The sequence below is a fragment of the Bos taurus genome, chromosome 7, assembly GCF_002263795.3.
Source record: "Bos taurus isolate L1 Dominette 01449 registration number 42190680 breed Hereford chromosome 7, ARS-UCD2.0, whole genome shotgun sequence".
Classification (NCBI taxonomy): Eukaryota; Metazoa; Chordata; class Mammalia; order Artiodactyla; family Bovidae; genus Bos; species Bos taurus.
In genome coordinates, this window is record NC_037334.1 from 30,967,126 (window position 1) to 30,984,637 (window position 17,512).

At 42.5% G+C, this 17,512-nt stretch overlaps 1 protein-coding gene across 1 annotated transcript in view; it reads right to left on the minus strand.

The window, feature by feature from the left end:
• The window catches only part of SNX24 (sorting nexin 24), a 171,581-nt gene extending 161,272 nt beyond the window's left edge, over positions 1-10,309 (minus strand). The window contains exon 1 of the mRNA NM_001076311.1: positions 10,195-10,309. Coding sequence (NP_001069779.1) covers positions 10,195-10,254 — 60 coding nt within the window. The 5' untranslated portion in view covers positions 10,255-10,309. The remainder of the gene's footprint in view (positions 1-10,194) is intronic.
• Positions 10,310-17,512: the final 7,203 nt, after the last annotated feature.

Consider the following 17,512-nt stretch of genomic DNA (forward strand, 5'->3'; position numbering starts at 1 on the left):
AACACAATCAGCTCTCCACATTGGCCCATTTGGCATCCGGATTCAAAGGGTGCAAAGCCCACAGAGACCCAGAAAGCTGACTCTATGTATCTCGTGTCCAGATCATGGTCCCTGAATCATTTCCCACTAAAGGGAACCAGGGACCTTTAGAGAAAAAGCTAATTACAAATCTGGGTCTGGAAAGGTAAAAGATTTACTGGGAACATCTTGTTATACTAGAAAGCAAGGAAGTTAACAAAGACACACAACAATTGAAAATTAGAACAGACACATATGAAACAAAATAGCAGGAAATCGCATTAAAAATCTGAATGAGTACTTGCAAAACCATCGTAAGAATACAAGGTATGTGCCTGATGACTCACTTGTTTTGGAGAAATGCAGTGGGGAATGGAAGAGAATGGAGAAGATGGGAAATGTGTATCCCCACGCCCTCCAGAAGACATTCTAACATTTATGTAAAGATATTAGTCGCTAGGATCTTGACGGAAAAAAAAAAAAAATGTAGTAAATAAGGCTAGAAAACTAAATCTGAATTGAACATAGTCAAAAGCTGTAATAAGAATATGAATTGGTTAAATGTAACTGTTCCTTCTGTAGTACTTCAAAGTATCTACAAGAAGTTTGTCTTATACAGCACAAATATTTATTCTGGACTTTGGTTTACATTATTAATTCACATTAAAAAACTTAAAAAAAAAGTAAACATCAAGGCAGTTCATACTTGAAATAATATGAATAAATCATGAACATAGCTAGAGACAGCATTCCTTGCACTTTGTAAAGATTCTCTCCCCATCCTTAAACCATCCTAAAAAGTAGGTACAGACAGACCTCATTTTATTGCACTTTGCTTTATTGGGCTTTGCATAAATTGCATTTTAAAAAACTGAAGGTTTGTGGCAACCCTACATGAAACAGGTCTATTAGCATCATTTTTCCAACAGCATTTGTTCACTTCGTGTCTGTGCCACATTTTGGTAATTTGTGCAATATTTCAAACATTTTCACTACTATTATTTTTATTACAGTGATCTGTGATCCCTGATCTTTGATGCTACTCCTGCAATTGTTTGGGGGCACCACAAACTGTGCCCAGATAAGACAGCACACTTAATGGATAAATGTGAAGTTTGACTGCTCCACAAACTGACCATTCACCATCTCTCTCCCTGGCCTTGGGCCTCCCTAGTCCCTGAGACACAGCAATACACACAATAGACATAACCCGGAATCAGGCTCATTAAAAATCCTACAATAGCCTCTCAGTGAACAAGTGGAAGGAAGAGTCACACACCTGTCACTTTAAACCAAAAGCTAGAAATGATGAAAGCTTTGTGAGGAAAGTATGCTGAAAGCCAAGATAAGCTAAAAACTAGACCTCTTACATCAAATAGCGAACCAAACTTGTGAATGCAAAGGACAAGTTCTTGAAGGAGATTAAAAGTGCTACTCCAGTGAACATACAAATGATTAAAAACGGTAAACAATTTTACTGCTGACACAGAGAAAGGTGTAATGGTCTGGATAGACTATCACACCAGCCACAACATCCTCTTAAGCCAAAGCCTAATTCAAGCAAGGCCCCAACTCTCTTCAGTTCTGTGAAGGCAGAGGGAGGTGAGGAAGTTGCAGAAGAGAATTTTGAAACTAGCAGCGTTTGGTTCATGAGGCTGAAGGAAAGAAGTTGTCTCCATAACATCAGAGTGCAAGGTGAAACAGTAAGTGCTGATGTAGAACCTGCGGCAAGTTATCCAGAACATCCAGTTAAGATAATGAATGAAGGTGCTGGCAGTACACAGCAGACTTTGAGTGCAGGTGAAACAGCCTTTTATTGGAAAAGGATGTCATCTAGGGCTTTCCATAGGTAGAGAGGAGAAGCCAAGGCCTGGCTGCAAAGCTCAAAGGAGAGGGTGAACCTCTTGTTAGGGGCTAATGCAAATGGTGATTGAAGACAAGTCAATGCTCCTTCACTATTATGAAAATCCTAGAGTCCTCAAGATTTATGCTTAATCTACTCTGCCTGTGCTCTCTAAATGGAACAGCAAAGCCGAGGTGACAGTCTGTTGACAACATGGCTTATCAAATATTTTAAGCCCACTGTTGAGGCCTACTGCCCAGAAAAAAAAAGATTCCTTTCAAAATATGACTGCTCATTGACAATGCACCTGGTCACCCGAAAGCTCTGATGGAGACAAAGAGATTCATACTGTTTTCCTGCCTGCTAATATAACATCTATCTACAGCCTGTGCCATGGATTAAGGAGCAGTTTCAACCTTCAAGTCTTATTTCTTAAGAAACATATTTTGTAAGACTATAGCGGCCATAGACAGTGATTCCTCTGATAGATCTGGCTAGGCAAAGTAAACGGAAAACCTCTGGAAAGGATTCATCATTCTACATGCCATTAAGGACATTCATGATTAATGGTAAGAAGTCAAAACATCAACATAAGCAGATGTCTGGAAGAAGGCGATTCCAACCCTTCATGGATGACTTTGAGATGTCCACGCCTCCAGTGGAGGAGGTCACTGTGGATGTACTGGAAACAGCTGGAAAACGAGAAGTGGAGCCTGAAGAAGTGACTGAACTGCTGTAACCTCATGATAAGATATAAACGGGATGAGGAGTTGCTTCTTATGAGCAACAGAAGTGGTTTCTTGAGATGGAATCTACTCTCAGTGAAGATGCTGTGAAGATTGTTGAAATGATAGCAACGGATTTTGAAAATGACATAAACTGAGTTGATAAAGCAGCAATAGGGTGAGAGAGGACTGACTCCAATTTTGAAATAAGTTCTGTGGGTAAAATGCTATCAAACAGCATTGCCTGCTGGAGAGAAATCATTCATGAAAGGAAGAGTTCATCAATGCAGCAAACTTCACTGCTGTCTTATTTTAAGAAATAGCCAAAGCACCCCAACCTTCAACAACCATCACTCCAATCAGTCAGCAGACACCAACATCAAGGCAAGACCCACGACCAGCATAAAGATTATCATTCACTGAAGGCTCTGACGAAAGTGAGCATTTTTAGCGGTAAGGTATTTTTTTAGTGAAGGTGTATAAATTGTTTTTTTTAGGCATAATGCTGCTGCTACTGCTGCTAAGTCACTTCAGTCTTGTCAGACTCTGTGCAACCCCACAGACGTCAGCCCACCAGGCTCCTCTGTCCCTGGGATTCTCCAGGCAAGAGAACTGGAGTGGTTGCCATTCCCTTCTCCCGGAGATCTTTCCGACCCAGGGATGGAACCTACGGCTCCTGCCTTGGCAGACGGATTCTTCATCACTGACCCACCAAAGAAACCCATAGTATTTTCTTTTACAAATGAGGAAAATAAGGCACAGGGAGATTAAGAAGCCTGCTCAAAGCCTGGCTTTGGGCTAAATGCCGGGAGAGCAAGATTTGAGGCACAAGCCTGAGTCTCTCCATGGCCTGTGCTTGTCATTGCGATGCTGTGTCAGCTTCTGTCACACACGGGTGGAAGATTATCAACAGGGCTTTGCCAAATGGCAAAAATTTCCAAGGAAGCATCTGGAATAGTCAAAATTTGATTTAATCCATACAGGTTCATATCTAATAACACGCCTGCCTCATTTTTAGAGACAGGGTGCTACAACTTGGGACTACAAACACAGCATCATTTCAAAGCATTGTGGTATCCTGGATGAGATCCTGGGACAGAAAAAGGACGTGAGTGGAAAAATTGGTGAAATCCAAAAACGTCTGGAGCTTAGTTAGCTAGCAAGGTACTGATGCTAGTTTGCTCGGTTTGACATTACCATGGCAATGGACGATGTTAAAAAGGAAGCTAGGTGAGCGGTATATGGAACTGTTGGTACTAATTTTGCAACTTTTCTGCAAATCTAAAATTATTTCAAAATCAAAATCTTATTTGAAAAGAATCGATCAATTTCTAAGCACCATCCCTTGCAAAATTCAATCGTCTTGTAAAATTTTGAATTTCCAAGCGAATGTAGCATTCTGTTAATGGTCAAGAATATTTTCAAACTGCATGTCTTGTCTTTCAGAGTAAGGAACATACACACGGTTGACTTAATCACTCAACACGCGTTTAATGTTTGCTTATGCTAGGAGTTTACCATGTGTGAGGCACTGTGCCAGCTACGCCCTTGTTACATGGAGGCCTTCAGCATCAAAGATGCTTATAAAGAAAGGGTGACTGGAAGATACTGTTGTGGGCACTGTGGCTTCACCATCCTTCTGAGCTTCTCCCACTGCGGTGTCTACAGGGTTAGGTGGCCGGAATGAACTGACCTCATTCCTAGCTCCAGAGATGCCCCCTAACTATTTTCACTCCATCTGGTTAACTTATCCTTGCCATGGTGACTGTAATAAGCATAGTGAAGACAGCCAATCAGCACACAGAATCCCCCTGGCAACGGCATCGGTTGAGGAACCAACTAGGGATAATGAGATGCAAAGGAAGAAAAGTGCCCTTGCTCTGAAGAAGCATCCTCTCTTCCTCCGGATGTTGTAGAATACAGTGTTTGTTTTTTTTTTTCAATCTGAAACATGTTACCATTTTGTCACTAGGTAGAAGCTTCTCTGAGGATGAAGGGAAACAGAGAAAGGAAGTGGCTGGGCCCCCTTACTCAATCCCTCCATCTCATTCTCACAAATATAAAATGGCAGTAATAATACTTGCCAACGATCACTGTAAATTCTCAGGCAATATCTGCACTGGGGTTATATTAAAAACAACAAAAACAACTAAGAGTTGGGATGATATTAAGGTTTTGCTAACCTTGCAGTAACATTTACCTTTTGGTTATGTTTCTTTAAAGTCTAGCTGACAGATATTCACAGTAAAATATTTACAGGTGAGATTTTATTTTGGATTTGCTTTAAAATACTGCAGAATTGTTTTAAATGGAAGAATGAAAGGTGGTGAATGAAATAAGTATTGTAAAATATTGAAGGTGAGTAATGAGCAAATGGTGGTTCATTATATTGTTCAATTTGTGTATTTTAACCCAGAAAATATTAAAGTAACTATCCCTACATAGATCTCAATATTATGACCATGTATATATGGAGGTGCCTTATGCACTAAGAAACATGATAGAAAGTAAAGCAGTGAAAGAGTTGAGATATCAAGAAAAAGACATATTTGTATAAGCACAACACACTCAATCACACACATATAATTAAAACGGACTTGAAAATCTATTTAATTCAATGCCTTGATTTTTACAGCTATGGAAAATGAAATCTAATACATTCAGACTTTTATGTTGTTCCCTGAACAGTCTTTCTAGTTTTCTTTTGTTCTTCTGTCTCTCTCTTTAGTCGCTAAGTCGTGTCCGACTCTTGCAACCCCATGAACTATAGCCCGCCAGGCTCCTCTGTCCATGGGATTCTCCAGGCAAGAATACTGGAGTGGGTTGCAATTTCCTTCTCTAGGGGATCTTCCCAACCCAGGAATTGAACCCAGGTCTCCTACAATGCAGGCAGATTCTTTACCAACTGAGCTATGAGGGAAGCCCATTTTGTTTTTACCAACCATGTATCTGAAAATGGAAAATATCAATATTTGCCTACAGGATGGGCACCCAGGACCTGCTTACTCTCATGTCCAGTGGACTGTGCTCTATCCTCTCCAGGAAAGGCCAGAGAGTCACATCCAGCACTGTGCTCCTTGTAAAGCATCTACTCTTCTTTCTTTTCCTGTCTCACACCCCTTTCTCTTCCTACCTCACACCCCTCACACCCCTGGGTTTCCTTGCTGCTTTGGCTGCTGTGTTGAGAAGGGCTTTACCTTCAGTCCTGCCTCCTTCCTCACTTTTACATGCGTTTCCTGGGAAGAGCATCAACTTATATGGTTTTTTCCATCTTTGATGCTAAAAGACCCCCTGGAGCCATATTTCTAGCCTTGATCTCTCTATGTATCCTGAATTCCAGAACAAAATAGCTTGATCTGCCACAAAAAGGCCCAACAGGCCCCCAGATGAAACTGACTGTGTGCCATTCTTTTCTGGTCATTGGCACCCCTGTTCACGGGAGTCACCCTGCTGCCTCAAATCTAGTCACCAGACCCTGGGGATTCCTGTAAGGCCTGCCCCCTTCCCTGCCCAGTTGCCTTAGCTCAGCCCTCATCCTCTTCTTTTTGGTCATTTTGCAAGCATCTCCTCCATGATTAATGCTCCAGGGTCATCCTTCTAAATGCAAAGCTAGTCATGTTACTTCCTTCCTTAAAACTCCAGCGACATCCCACGGTCTGACGCTGAAGTCCAGACCCCTTTATGGTTCTCAAAGCTAGCGAGCTGGTCTCTCCTCCACACCTCTCTCCATCAGGAATCACTCGGCACCAGCCCGGTCCAACTCGAGAAGCTGTTTCACACCTCAGGATCACTGAAGCCCAGTGACTCCTCTCCAGTGACTGACTTTGTTCTATCAGAAGACTCAATCATTCACTATTTATAGTGAATTTTCACTATGGATAAACCCTGGACAATATGCATGAGCCTGGGACAACGTGGATAAGCATAGGAGACTGACACTCTCCTAGCCTCAAGAAGCTTACAGCCTAGAACGGGAACAGATATTAAATAAACACACAGTGGAGGGTGGGCCTGGGATGGGAAGAGTTGACCTGCACTTTGTTACAATATCCTTTGCTGCTTCTTTGTAAACTACAATGATGTAGAAGTGTCCTTTTTGTTGTTGCTTTTGTCTATTTTTTTTTGGTGAATCTGGGAGTTTAAAATGCCTTTTCCCCCCTCACTGGGTGAAGAAATTTTGCCCCGTACTTCCTCTTTTTAGAATTCACAATCCCAGCAAAAACCTCATCAGATTTCAAAAGTCAGCATTCCTGAGCACCCTTCCCCCACCCCAGCACACCACCCTAAGGCAGAGCAGAACTGCCCAGTTCCTTCCCTTCCTCAAGACTCTAGCTGACATTAGCACCCTAACTCTTCCCCACCTGGCCCCTGCAGGATGGGCTGAGAGTCCCCAAGGAAGGAACAAGATCCTTCCACCATTCAGTTCCCCACCTAATGAACACAGGGCAGGCCCACAGTAAATATTTAAATAATCAAAAGGCACACATTCACTCTTTAAAGGTAAATTACTTTGTACACAGAGCATAACTTTGCATATGTTTTTTGAATAACAGAGCTTGAGCAATACTGATAAAAACTTAGAGGGCCAGAGGTACCCCTTCTATTTATGGTTCTACAGAAATCCCAGTAGTTTGCATAAAAAGGCATGTATAGGGGATGTCTTATTTCAACATATTTGACATAGTTGCTAAAAAATTAGAAGCAAATGTCAACGGCCATCAGCAGAGATCTGTGTAAACAAATTATGGTACATTCCTTCCGTGAAATATCCCTTTGCTATCACTAAGAAAGATACAATCCTGTCCATATTAGCACCGAAAGATATCTATAAGTTATACAATGACAGCTATAATGAAATCTTGCTATTTATTCTAAAAAAGAAAAAAACATGTTTTCATAGCATAGGGGGAAAGTCTCTAAGAAACTATCCCTATGCCTTATCTCTGAGGGCATGGGACAAGAAGCAAGGACAGAAAATCATCCTCTACTTAAAATGTCCTATCACTGAACTTGTTAGATTGCAAATTAATATTTCTTAAGTTTAAAGCACAGTCACTAAAGTAAAAATGTACCTTTTACAGTAAAATATACGTTATTTGGAGACTTCCCAGGTGGTGCTAGTGGTAAAGAGCCTGCCTGCCAATGTAGGAGACTTAAGAGAGTCTGGTTCAATCCCTGGGTTGGGAAGACATGCAAACCCACTTCAGTATTCTTGTCTGGAGAATCCCATGGATAAGAGGAGCCTGGAGGGTTACAGTCCATGGGGTCTGTATTGGACATGACTGAAGCGACCTAACAGGCATGCACATACATGATTTTACCAAGGAATTGGACACAACTGAAGTGACCTAGCATGCATGCACATACATGACTTTACCTAGGAAACTGAGATTAGAACTGAGATTAAACTTTTAAATTCTGGGTTTTTGTAAGAAGCTGCTAACTTCCTAGCATCCAGAACAGAGAGGCACAGCAGGCACTTCAGTTAATACCTGCTGAATGAATAAACTGCTAAACAATTACAAAACTATTATGCCAAGGATACAAAGTATCTGCTTCACAAACTCACAAAGGAAAAAAAATCACTTGCAGAAGTAACAAACTGCTACCAACCTAAATACATTAGGATTGTTTTTTTGAAAGTGAAGTGGCTCAATCCCATCCGACTCTTTGCGACCCCATGGACTGTAGCCAGCAGATTCCTCCATCCGTGGGATTTTCCAGGCAAGAATACTGGAGTGGTTTGCCATTGCCTTCTCCAGGAGATCTTCTCCACCCAGGGACTGAACCCGGGTCTCCAGCATTGCAGGCAGATGCTTTACCGTCTGAGCCACCAGGGAAGTCATTGTTTTTTTTTTAAAATACACTTTTAAAAAGCACACAAGCTCTCCTCGCAGAAGTAATCTTCTAAATACCAAGTTTACCAAGACAAAGGTGCCTTCCAAATCAGTTTAATCCACAACCTAGAGTCTGGCACATGGCTGGCCATAACACCAGTAAAAAACACAGATCCTCTAATGGAAGAAAATCAATCATTCTGATTCACTTAAGTGCTTATTTGAGAAGGTAATTAACTTTTAGCTTGGACTACTGAGACCAAGGGCTGTGACAAGCAGCCTTTTTATCTCCAAATCCTTAAAGAACGCCCTAAAGATGGAAGGCCTCCCATGACTATTGATGCTGACGGGGGCTGGTGGGACAGGGGAGACACCTGAAAGAATGAAAGATGACCAGGGGTTTAGGCGGAAGGAAAAAGCCTAAATAGGTTCACATTCAAATTCATCCCCCCTCCCTTTAAAAATAAGACATGGTATAATTTTAATCAAATTCATAATTCGTTTATATAGATAAGGGCCCCGGAGCTCAGCTCTCCCTTGGTTGAAGTCTCCCCGTCCCTACACCAGAGGAAGGGACTTTGAGAACTTGTTTTGGGGGTACATGGACCCAGCAGTCTACTAATTCTAGAAACCCACATACTTCTTGAATTTTCTTTTTGCAATCACTACTCTTAATTCTAAAAACTCCTTTGAGAAGGTGAATTAATCCTCCTTATGAAAAAACAAGGGTCCAAATAAGCTATGACCAAAACCCAACAATCTTTAAAGACTGAGATTAAAATACTGCTCTGCCAAATTAATGCACTGGAGTTTAGCGAGTGAATTAGAAGTGAATAAAATAAAAATCCTTCATAGTGCCCTACGCAAGTCCTTCCAAAGCCTACCAACTCTCTAAATGGAAATAAAATTTACCAAGGTCAACTCCAGGATGAGGCATTTCCCCCTCTAGCAATGACTGTCTAGATGAAGATGTCTAAGTTCACTGGGAAGTCAACTGTCCCCATACTAAACTTATCACCCAGAGGCTCCAGGCACGGTCCCTGCCCTCCCCGCCACTCCTCCCCGCCACTCCTCCACTAGTGAAAGCGGGGACCCTGTTTCTCATTCCTGAGACCGCAGTCCCCCTAGGTATAGAACAGGTGCTCAGTGAATACCTGACTTTGCCATTTCAAGGCACTGCAGAACTAGAAACAGCAAACAAACAAAACTTTGGAATTCATCTAAAAGCAACACATGTGTTCACTTGGGCGAATAAATTCTACAGATGATTATTTTTCTTAATGAGCATGTTTTTCATCTGAATGAATCCCTACCGAACTTGGAAACCAACAGCATCAGCCCGTCGCAAAAGCCACTTGTCTGGACGGAGCGGGCAGCTGAGCCAGAACCAGTGTAGCCCATCCCGGGCTCCAGGGGGCGGGCGGCGGGGAGAACGGCAAGCGCCGCGTCCGAGGACTCGACTCCCGGCGCTGCAGCCCGGAGGCCGGGAGCGGGGCTGGGAGGGGGAAGGGACCAAACCGGGGCGCCCCGGGAGCCCGCCGCCGCCGCCGCCGCGCCTGGGAGGGGGCGCCCGTTTCCTTGACAACCGCGCCCGGGCGCAGCCGTCCCAATGGGCCGGGGGAGGGGAGGAGAGGAGGGAGGGGAGCGAAGGAATCCCCCCCCCGCCCCACCACCACACACACACAACCCCGCGCAGGGGCGGCGGCGGCCGGGGGCACCTCCCGGGCTCGGCAGCCCCAGGTCCGGCTCGCGGGGCCCTGTCCGGACCTACCGTGTACCCCCGCTCCAGGTCACTCTCCTCGTAGCGAAAGGACGGGATGTAGACCTCCATGGTCGCGCCGGCCGGCCGGCGGAGGGCGAGGAGGGGCGGGCTCACGGCCGTGGCCACCGCCCCGCCCCCGGCCCGGCCGCCCCGCCTCCCTTCCCCGAGCCGGCGGGATCAGGAGACCGCGCGGCTCGGTCCCGGCTCCGCCGCCGCCCGCCGCCCCCGGGGCGGCCTGGGGCTCTCTCCGGGCGCCTGGGTTCCAGGCCCGAAGGGCGACGGAGATCAGCTGGGCCCGGAGGAGGCGGGGCCTGGAAACCTGTGAGTCTGCAGAAAAGGGGTGTGCGCGCCACCGCGCCGGGGACAGGGCCGCACCCAGGCGCTCCCTGCCCTGGAGGCTCGAGCAGGCACTGGATTTGCAGTTTGCAAAACACCACCCGTAACAGATCGCAAGACAAGGAACAGAAAAGCATGGAGCTTCTGGATTTTGTTTTGGTTGGTTGAGTTTTCGCTTTAACTCTCGGTTGGCATGAACTGCAGCGAACCCTGCACTACTTTTACCAAGACTTTACTCTTCCCCTTCGATGCCAGGGTCAGCGTCTAGTTCTGAGTTAGCCGTCGAACCACAGAATTCAGCGTCTAGTTCTGAGTTAGCCGTCGAACCACAGAATGCAGAGGCCGAAAATCGGCTGCTCACGGAGACAAACATTCCGACTTCTTGCTCCAGTTCTAAAATGCTGTCGGTATAGACTTTCTTAACTATAAGAGAAAACAGAAGAAAAAGAAAAAAAAAAAGAAAAGAAAGGCAAGGGCTGGAATGTGCCCCTCGGGCCAGAAGCTAATTACCTGAAAGTACCTGAAAGATAAAAGTGCTCCAATTGAGCAATGTGGTTATCAGGATACCCTTGCAAACCACGAGTTTCTTTCTTAGGTTATAGCAGGGAGCAGAATAGAAACTTGAAGGTGAGTTGCACAGAGAGCTTCTTGGGCTGCAGGTAAATGGCTGCGCCTAGTTTGCTCTTGAGGCCAGGGGGGCCTTTCAGCTTGAAACTCCTCTTAAGTTTATGATGAGACCTTAGTCATGGAAAAGAGGACTAATCAGGCCTTTTGCTTTAAGAACTTGTCTGATGTGGACCTTAACCTCAGGCAGCTCCAGGTTGTGTCTGCCCCTCAGAACCCCATAGGCTGGGCCCTGTGAAGACCAGCCCTCCTCTTTTCTTCCACTGGCCAACACCTCTAGATGTGACAAATAGCTCTGTGGGCTCCACGCTGCCCAGGTTCAGAGCCCAGCTTGTAGGTTCCCCTTAGCCTCTGTGACTGTATTACACTGTGCCATGTACTTACCTGCCTTACCCCCTAGATTCTAGAGAAAGTATTTTAAAAAAAAATTTTTTTTTTAAATCCCCTTCTTGGTATATTGCTAGACACATTTTTCTTCAAAGTTTTACATAAGCATTTAAATGCTCTTCTGTACAAAACCAGTGGGATACAGCAGTTAACATGTGGGATGTTGTTACATCCCATGTCTCATTTAAGCTTCGTGTGAAGAAGTGTTATGTACAGTAGGACTTTAAAGGACTAAGAAGTAGTATTCCTGTTTTTATTTTAAAATCATGGCTACTGATGACAGCAGACTCCACCCCCAGAAACAATTTCAAGATTGGTTGAAGAGTATAATGTAAAGACTGGTTCCAAATAGGAAAAGGAGTACGTCAAGGCTGTATATTGTCACCCTGTTTATTTAACTTATATGCAGAGTACATCATGAGAAACGCTGGACTGGAAGAAGCACAAGCTGGAATCAAGATTGCTGGGAGAAATATCAATAACCTCAGGTATGCAGATGACACCACCCTTATGGCAGAAAGTGAAGAGGAACTAAAAAGCCTCTTGATGAAAGTGAAAGAGGAGAGTGAAAAAGTTGGCTTAAAGCTCAACATTCAGAAAACGAAGATCATGGCATCTGGTCCCATCCCTTCATGGGAAATAGATGGGGAAACAGTGGAAACAGTGTCAGACTTTATTTTTCTGGGCTCCAAAATCACTGCAGATGGTGACTGCAGCCATGAAATTAAAAGATGCTTACTCCTTGGAAGGAAAGTTATGACCAACCTAGATAGCATATTCAAAAGCAGAGACATTACTTTGCCAACAAAGGTTCATCTAGTCAAGGCTATGGTTTTTCCAGTGGTCATGTATGGATGTGAGAGTTGGACTGTGAAGAAGGCTGAGCGCCGAAGAATTGATGCTTTTGAACTGTGGTGTTGGAGAAGACTCTTGAGAGTCCCTTGGACTGCAAGAAGATCCAAGCAGTCCATTCTGAAGGAGATCAGCCCTGGGATTTCTTTGGAAGTAATGATGCTAAAGCTGAAACTCCAGTACTTTGGCCACCTGATGCGAAGAGTTGACTCATTGGAAAAGACTCTGATGCTGGGAGGGATTGGGGGCAAGAGGAGAAGGGGACGACAGAGGATGAGATGGCTGGATGGCATCACTGACTCGATGGATGTGAGTCTGAGTGAACTCCGGGAGTTGGTGATGGACAGGGAGGCCTGCCGTGCTGCGATTCATGGGGTTGCAAAGAGTCGGAGACAACTGAGCGACTGATCTGATCTGATCTGATAATGTAAATGAGGATTGTGTAATCCTCAAGAGTATAATGTAAATGAGGATTGTGTAATCCTCAAGAGTATAATGTAAATGAGGATTGTGTAATCATAAAATCCTTGCACTATAGATTGCTGATGAAACTTTTAATATGATTTTTATATGATCCTTTCACAACAGCCTGCTAGTAGCCTGGCATATGTATTTTTGTCTGGCGACATAGCTCACCTATTTACCTTTGAATTTAAGAGTCAGAAATGTATGGGTCCAAGAAGATCTGACCAGTGGTCCAAATGAATCTTTTTTTCTTTTTCTTTTTTGCTGTATTCTACTAATAGCTGTATATAATTTAATTTTGCCTTGCTGAAAATATATACAGGTTCTCAGGTGTGTTCTTGAGGAACTAAAAGCTCAGCTGTAACTGTTATTTCAATTATTTCAGATGGCATAATTAAAGCTCAGAGAAGATAAATAACTATGAAATTGAAAGTGAAAGTCGCTCAGTTGTGTCCAACTCTGTGACCCCATGGACTGTAGCCCTCCAGGCTCCTCTGTTCATGGCATTCTCCAGGTAAGAATACTGGAGTGGGTAGTCATTCTTTTCTCCAGGGGATCTTCCCAGCCCAGGGGTTGAGTCCAGGTCTCCTGACCTGGGTGGATTCTTTACCATCTAAGCCACCAGGGAAGCCCAAGAATACTGGAGTGGGTAGACTATCCCTTCTCCAGGGGATCTTCCTGAGCCAGGAATTGAACTGGGGTCTCCTGCATTGCAGGCGGATTCTTTACCAGCTGAGGTAATTATTATTCTAGCTAATAATTAGAAGAGTTAAATTTCTAATCAAGTTCTGTGGGTTAACCACTATAAAGGAAAGAAGAGAATAGCACTAAAGTAAGAGAACATGGCAATGTATTATTCTGATGTTCTTACATATCTTCTCTACGCTCCGACAGGTCAGCTAAATAGTATCTCCTCACAACGTTAATAAAAATACATGGCAAATACTATATAAGAAGTTGTACACTTAATATCTGTTAATAAAGGCAAAAACATTACATAAGAATATGGACTTCCCTGGTAGTCCAGTGGTTAGGGCTCTGCACTTCCACTGCAGGGGTGGCGGGAGGGTGGGGGAGGAGAGGGGAAAAAGAAGAAAGAGAGAAAAAAATTCTGCTGGAATCAGAGTATGAAATCCATGCACTGAAAATACAACACCTAGTATTGGGTAGATAAATATTTCAGCATATTTAATGATAAACTGTTTTAAATACCAACTTATAAGTCCTGACCAATATCTATCTAAAATATATTATTTATTCAACATTCTAAGACTAGCATATCATGACCAAACAAGATTCCAGAAATATAAAGACAGTTAAACATTAGAAAATCTGTTGATATATATCTCAACATTGTCAGATTAGAAAACAACAAAGATAAATGAGTATGCCAGTAAATTCTAAACCAACATTAATAAATCAGTACACCTGAAACAGCAAAAAAAAAAAAAGAAAGAACACCCCCAAACTAGCTTTAATTTGATAGAAGTACCACAACCCTACAGGAAATATCCCATTAAACATTACAGGAGGAAGCATAAGAATAGTGTTAATAACTCTTTCATGATTATTGTTTGACATTTTGCTGGAGGCCCCACTCAGTACAAAAAGAAGAGCAAAATAAACAGGTACAGACACTGGATTGGAATATATAAAACTAAGGTTATTTGTAGATGAAACAATCTACATACATAAAACAGAATCAACTAAAAATTTGTTAGAATAAAAGTTTCATAAGGTGCCAGAGAGTAAATCATCACATAGGAATCAATAGATTTCATAGACAATAACTTGCTTACACACACCAACATTAACCAATTCGAAACTAATAGGGAAAAACCAAACAATTTCATGAATAACAATATTAAAAACTTACAAATTTCTAAAGATAAATTTAAGAAACATGCAAGATTTATATGAAGAAAACTAAAAAGCTATGCAAGGACACAAAAGAAAGTTTGAAAATAGTTGTATCACATTTCTGAATGAGAAGAATCAATATTTTGTTGCTTTATTTGGGTAAGTTTTCACCAAAACAATTTACAGAGCCAATACAATCAAATAACCAACATGCTAAGAAAAGGGACAAGCTTGTTTGAAAAATGAATAGCCAGGGCAGGTTTGAACAAAAAAAGGAAAGAAAGAATGAGAGGATAAGTTATTTGTAGGACATCAAAACATACTATAAAGTCATGGTATTAAACCCGTATGATCCCAGAGCAAAATTAGACAAATGACGGAGGGGAGCTAAAATTAAGACACATGACGAAGGGAACCAAATAGCTCAGAAATAGATTCCTTAAAATATAGGAACATAATATGAAACAACAATGGTATTTCAAAGCCATGAGGGTACAAAAAAAAAAAAGCTATTCAATAAATAGCTGAGTGCTTATATAGTTTTAATAAATAATTACTAAAGTTTTAGTAAATGTTAAAAATAGTATAAATAAATGGTGTAATGAAAGTTTATGAATAACTGGCTCTCCACCTGAAAGAAAAGTAAAATTTATTTTTAAAATGAATTCCACGTGTAGTAAAAAAGCTCTGTGGAAAAAAAGAACTGTAAAACACCTCAAGGTAGACAAAACCTTATTACAAAAACCAAAACAATGACTTTGGGGGAAAGATTATACTATATAAGGCTAAATAAGGATTTTAAATTAATGTAAAACAAAGACCATTAAGTTAAAAAATGTTCAATAAACTGAAAAGATAGTTGCAACATGTATAACAAAGGATTAGTGTACATTTTTGTGTAAAGAATATATAATATTTCTTAATAGCACTATAAAAAATGGACACAGTATGAACAGGGAATTTCCAGAAGAATGCAAGCAGACCAAAAAAAAAAAACCCACTATATAAATTATCTATTATCGAGTAACAAGTTATCCCCAAATTTTAGCTTCTTAAAGCAAGAAGTACTTATACAGTTTCTGTTGGTCCTGAAATCTGGGAGCAGTTTAAGATGCAGACAAGACATATACCCAGGCTACAGTCATCTCAAGAGTCCACCAGGCTGCAAGAGCCATTGACAAAGTGGTTCACTCACATGCTTTGAAAGTTAATGTTAATTGTTGGCAGGAGGCCTCAGCTCCTGGCCCTCAGACCTCTCCCTAGAGACAGAGGCTTCCTCCAAAACAAAAAATCTGAAATAGAGCTCAGGGTGAAGACTACATCTACCCTAAGAATTTACACTCCATCATTTCTGCAATATCCTGCTGCTTACAAAGGTTAGCCTATTCAGTGTAGGAGGGACTATATAATGGCTTGAGTCTCAGGTGGCAAGAATTAATCGGGGCTCCCATGGAGGTTAGCTGCCACGTAACCATGAGCAGAGAAAAGAATTCTGTCACGTTATGGATTAAAATATTTTGGTGTACTTACACTATGAATATTATGTTGCACTTAAAAAAACAAAACTGTTAGGATTTCTGGGTTAAGATAACGAATTGAACATACATTATTAACTTCACTGCTTCTAGACCCAGTAAAACTAAAAGGAATTTCTCCTTAAAAAACAAAACAAAACAAAAAACATAAAGATAGAAGCAGAAGAGAGAACAACAAAAAGATTTTTATAAACTAGAAAGCAGATGAATGAGAAGCAACCATTCTGGTAAACAAGAAAAAGCCAAATTTAAGCCAGCGGTGAGATAGCAGAAAATCAACCTGATTTACACAGGACAATACCCAAAAGGCTCAGTGAGAGGGGACAGAGAAGATACACCTCATCTAGAACGGGAGACAGGCTGGCTAGAAGGAAGACTGAGTGAAATTTGAGTGGGAAAATCCTTCAATCCCCTCTTCCAGATTGGCATAATTCCAGAGGATATTTCCTGGAGAGAGAGAAAAAAAAGAGTCTTTACATTGGACAATGACTTGCCCACCTGAGGGCATGGGAACTTTCATCAAAAAATAGAGGCCTGGGGGCACGTGATCATACACATGTTGAATGATGAGTATTAAAACCTCATAGAGGCTGGCAGCTATGCCTTTACCTTCCAGGCAAGAAAGTGGAAGATATTCTCTGGGAAATCTGATGAGCCCAAGCAAAGGAAACTCTAGAAACACCAACATTGGAAATTCCCTACAAACAGCCCAATGAGGTCACTCTTCAGTGATTTTCAGATTTGATAGGTGTGGCCAACATGGCAGAGTAGGAAGAACTTGAGCTCAGCTCCTCCCACAAACACACAAAAAACTAAGACTATTTACAAGCAACTATTGATGAGAATGATCTGAAGACTAGTGGAAAAGACCTTCCACCGCTAAAAGTATAAAGACAGACCCACAATGAGACCTTGTAGAGGGGGCAGTGTTGCTTCAGTCAAGACCCAGCTTCCTGGAGTAGGCAACAACACAAATGGAAGGATCATCACAACTGGAGAGGTTCTCCCCTAGGAGTGAGGGGTGCAAGCCCCACGCCAGGCTTCCCAGCCTGGAGGTCCTACACTGGGAAGACAGGTACTCAGAACATCTGGCTACGAAGGCCAATGGGGCTTGCGTACAGGAGCCATAGGGCTGTGGGAAACACAGACCCTCCTTAAAGGGCACATGCAAGTCCTCACATGCTCCAAGTCCCAGCACAGAGGTAACGATCTGAAAGGAGGCTTAGACACTCCTCCTGATCTTGGAGGACCAACTGGTACTCCACCTG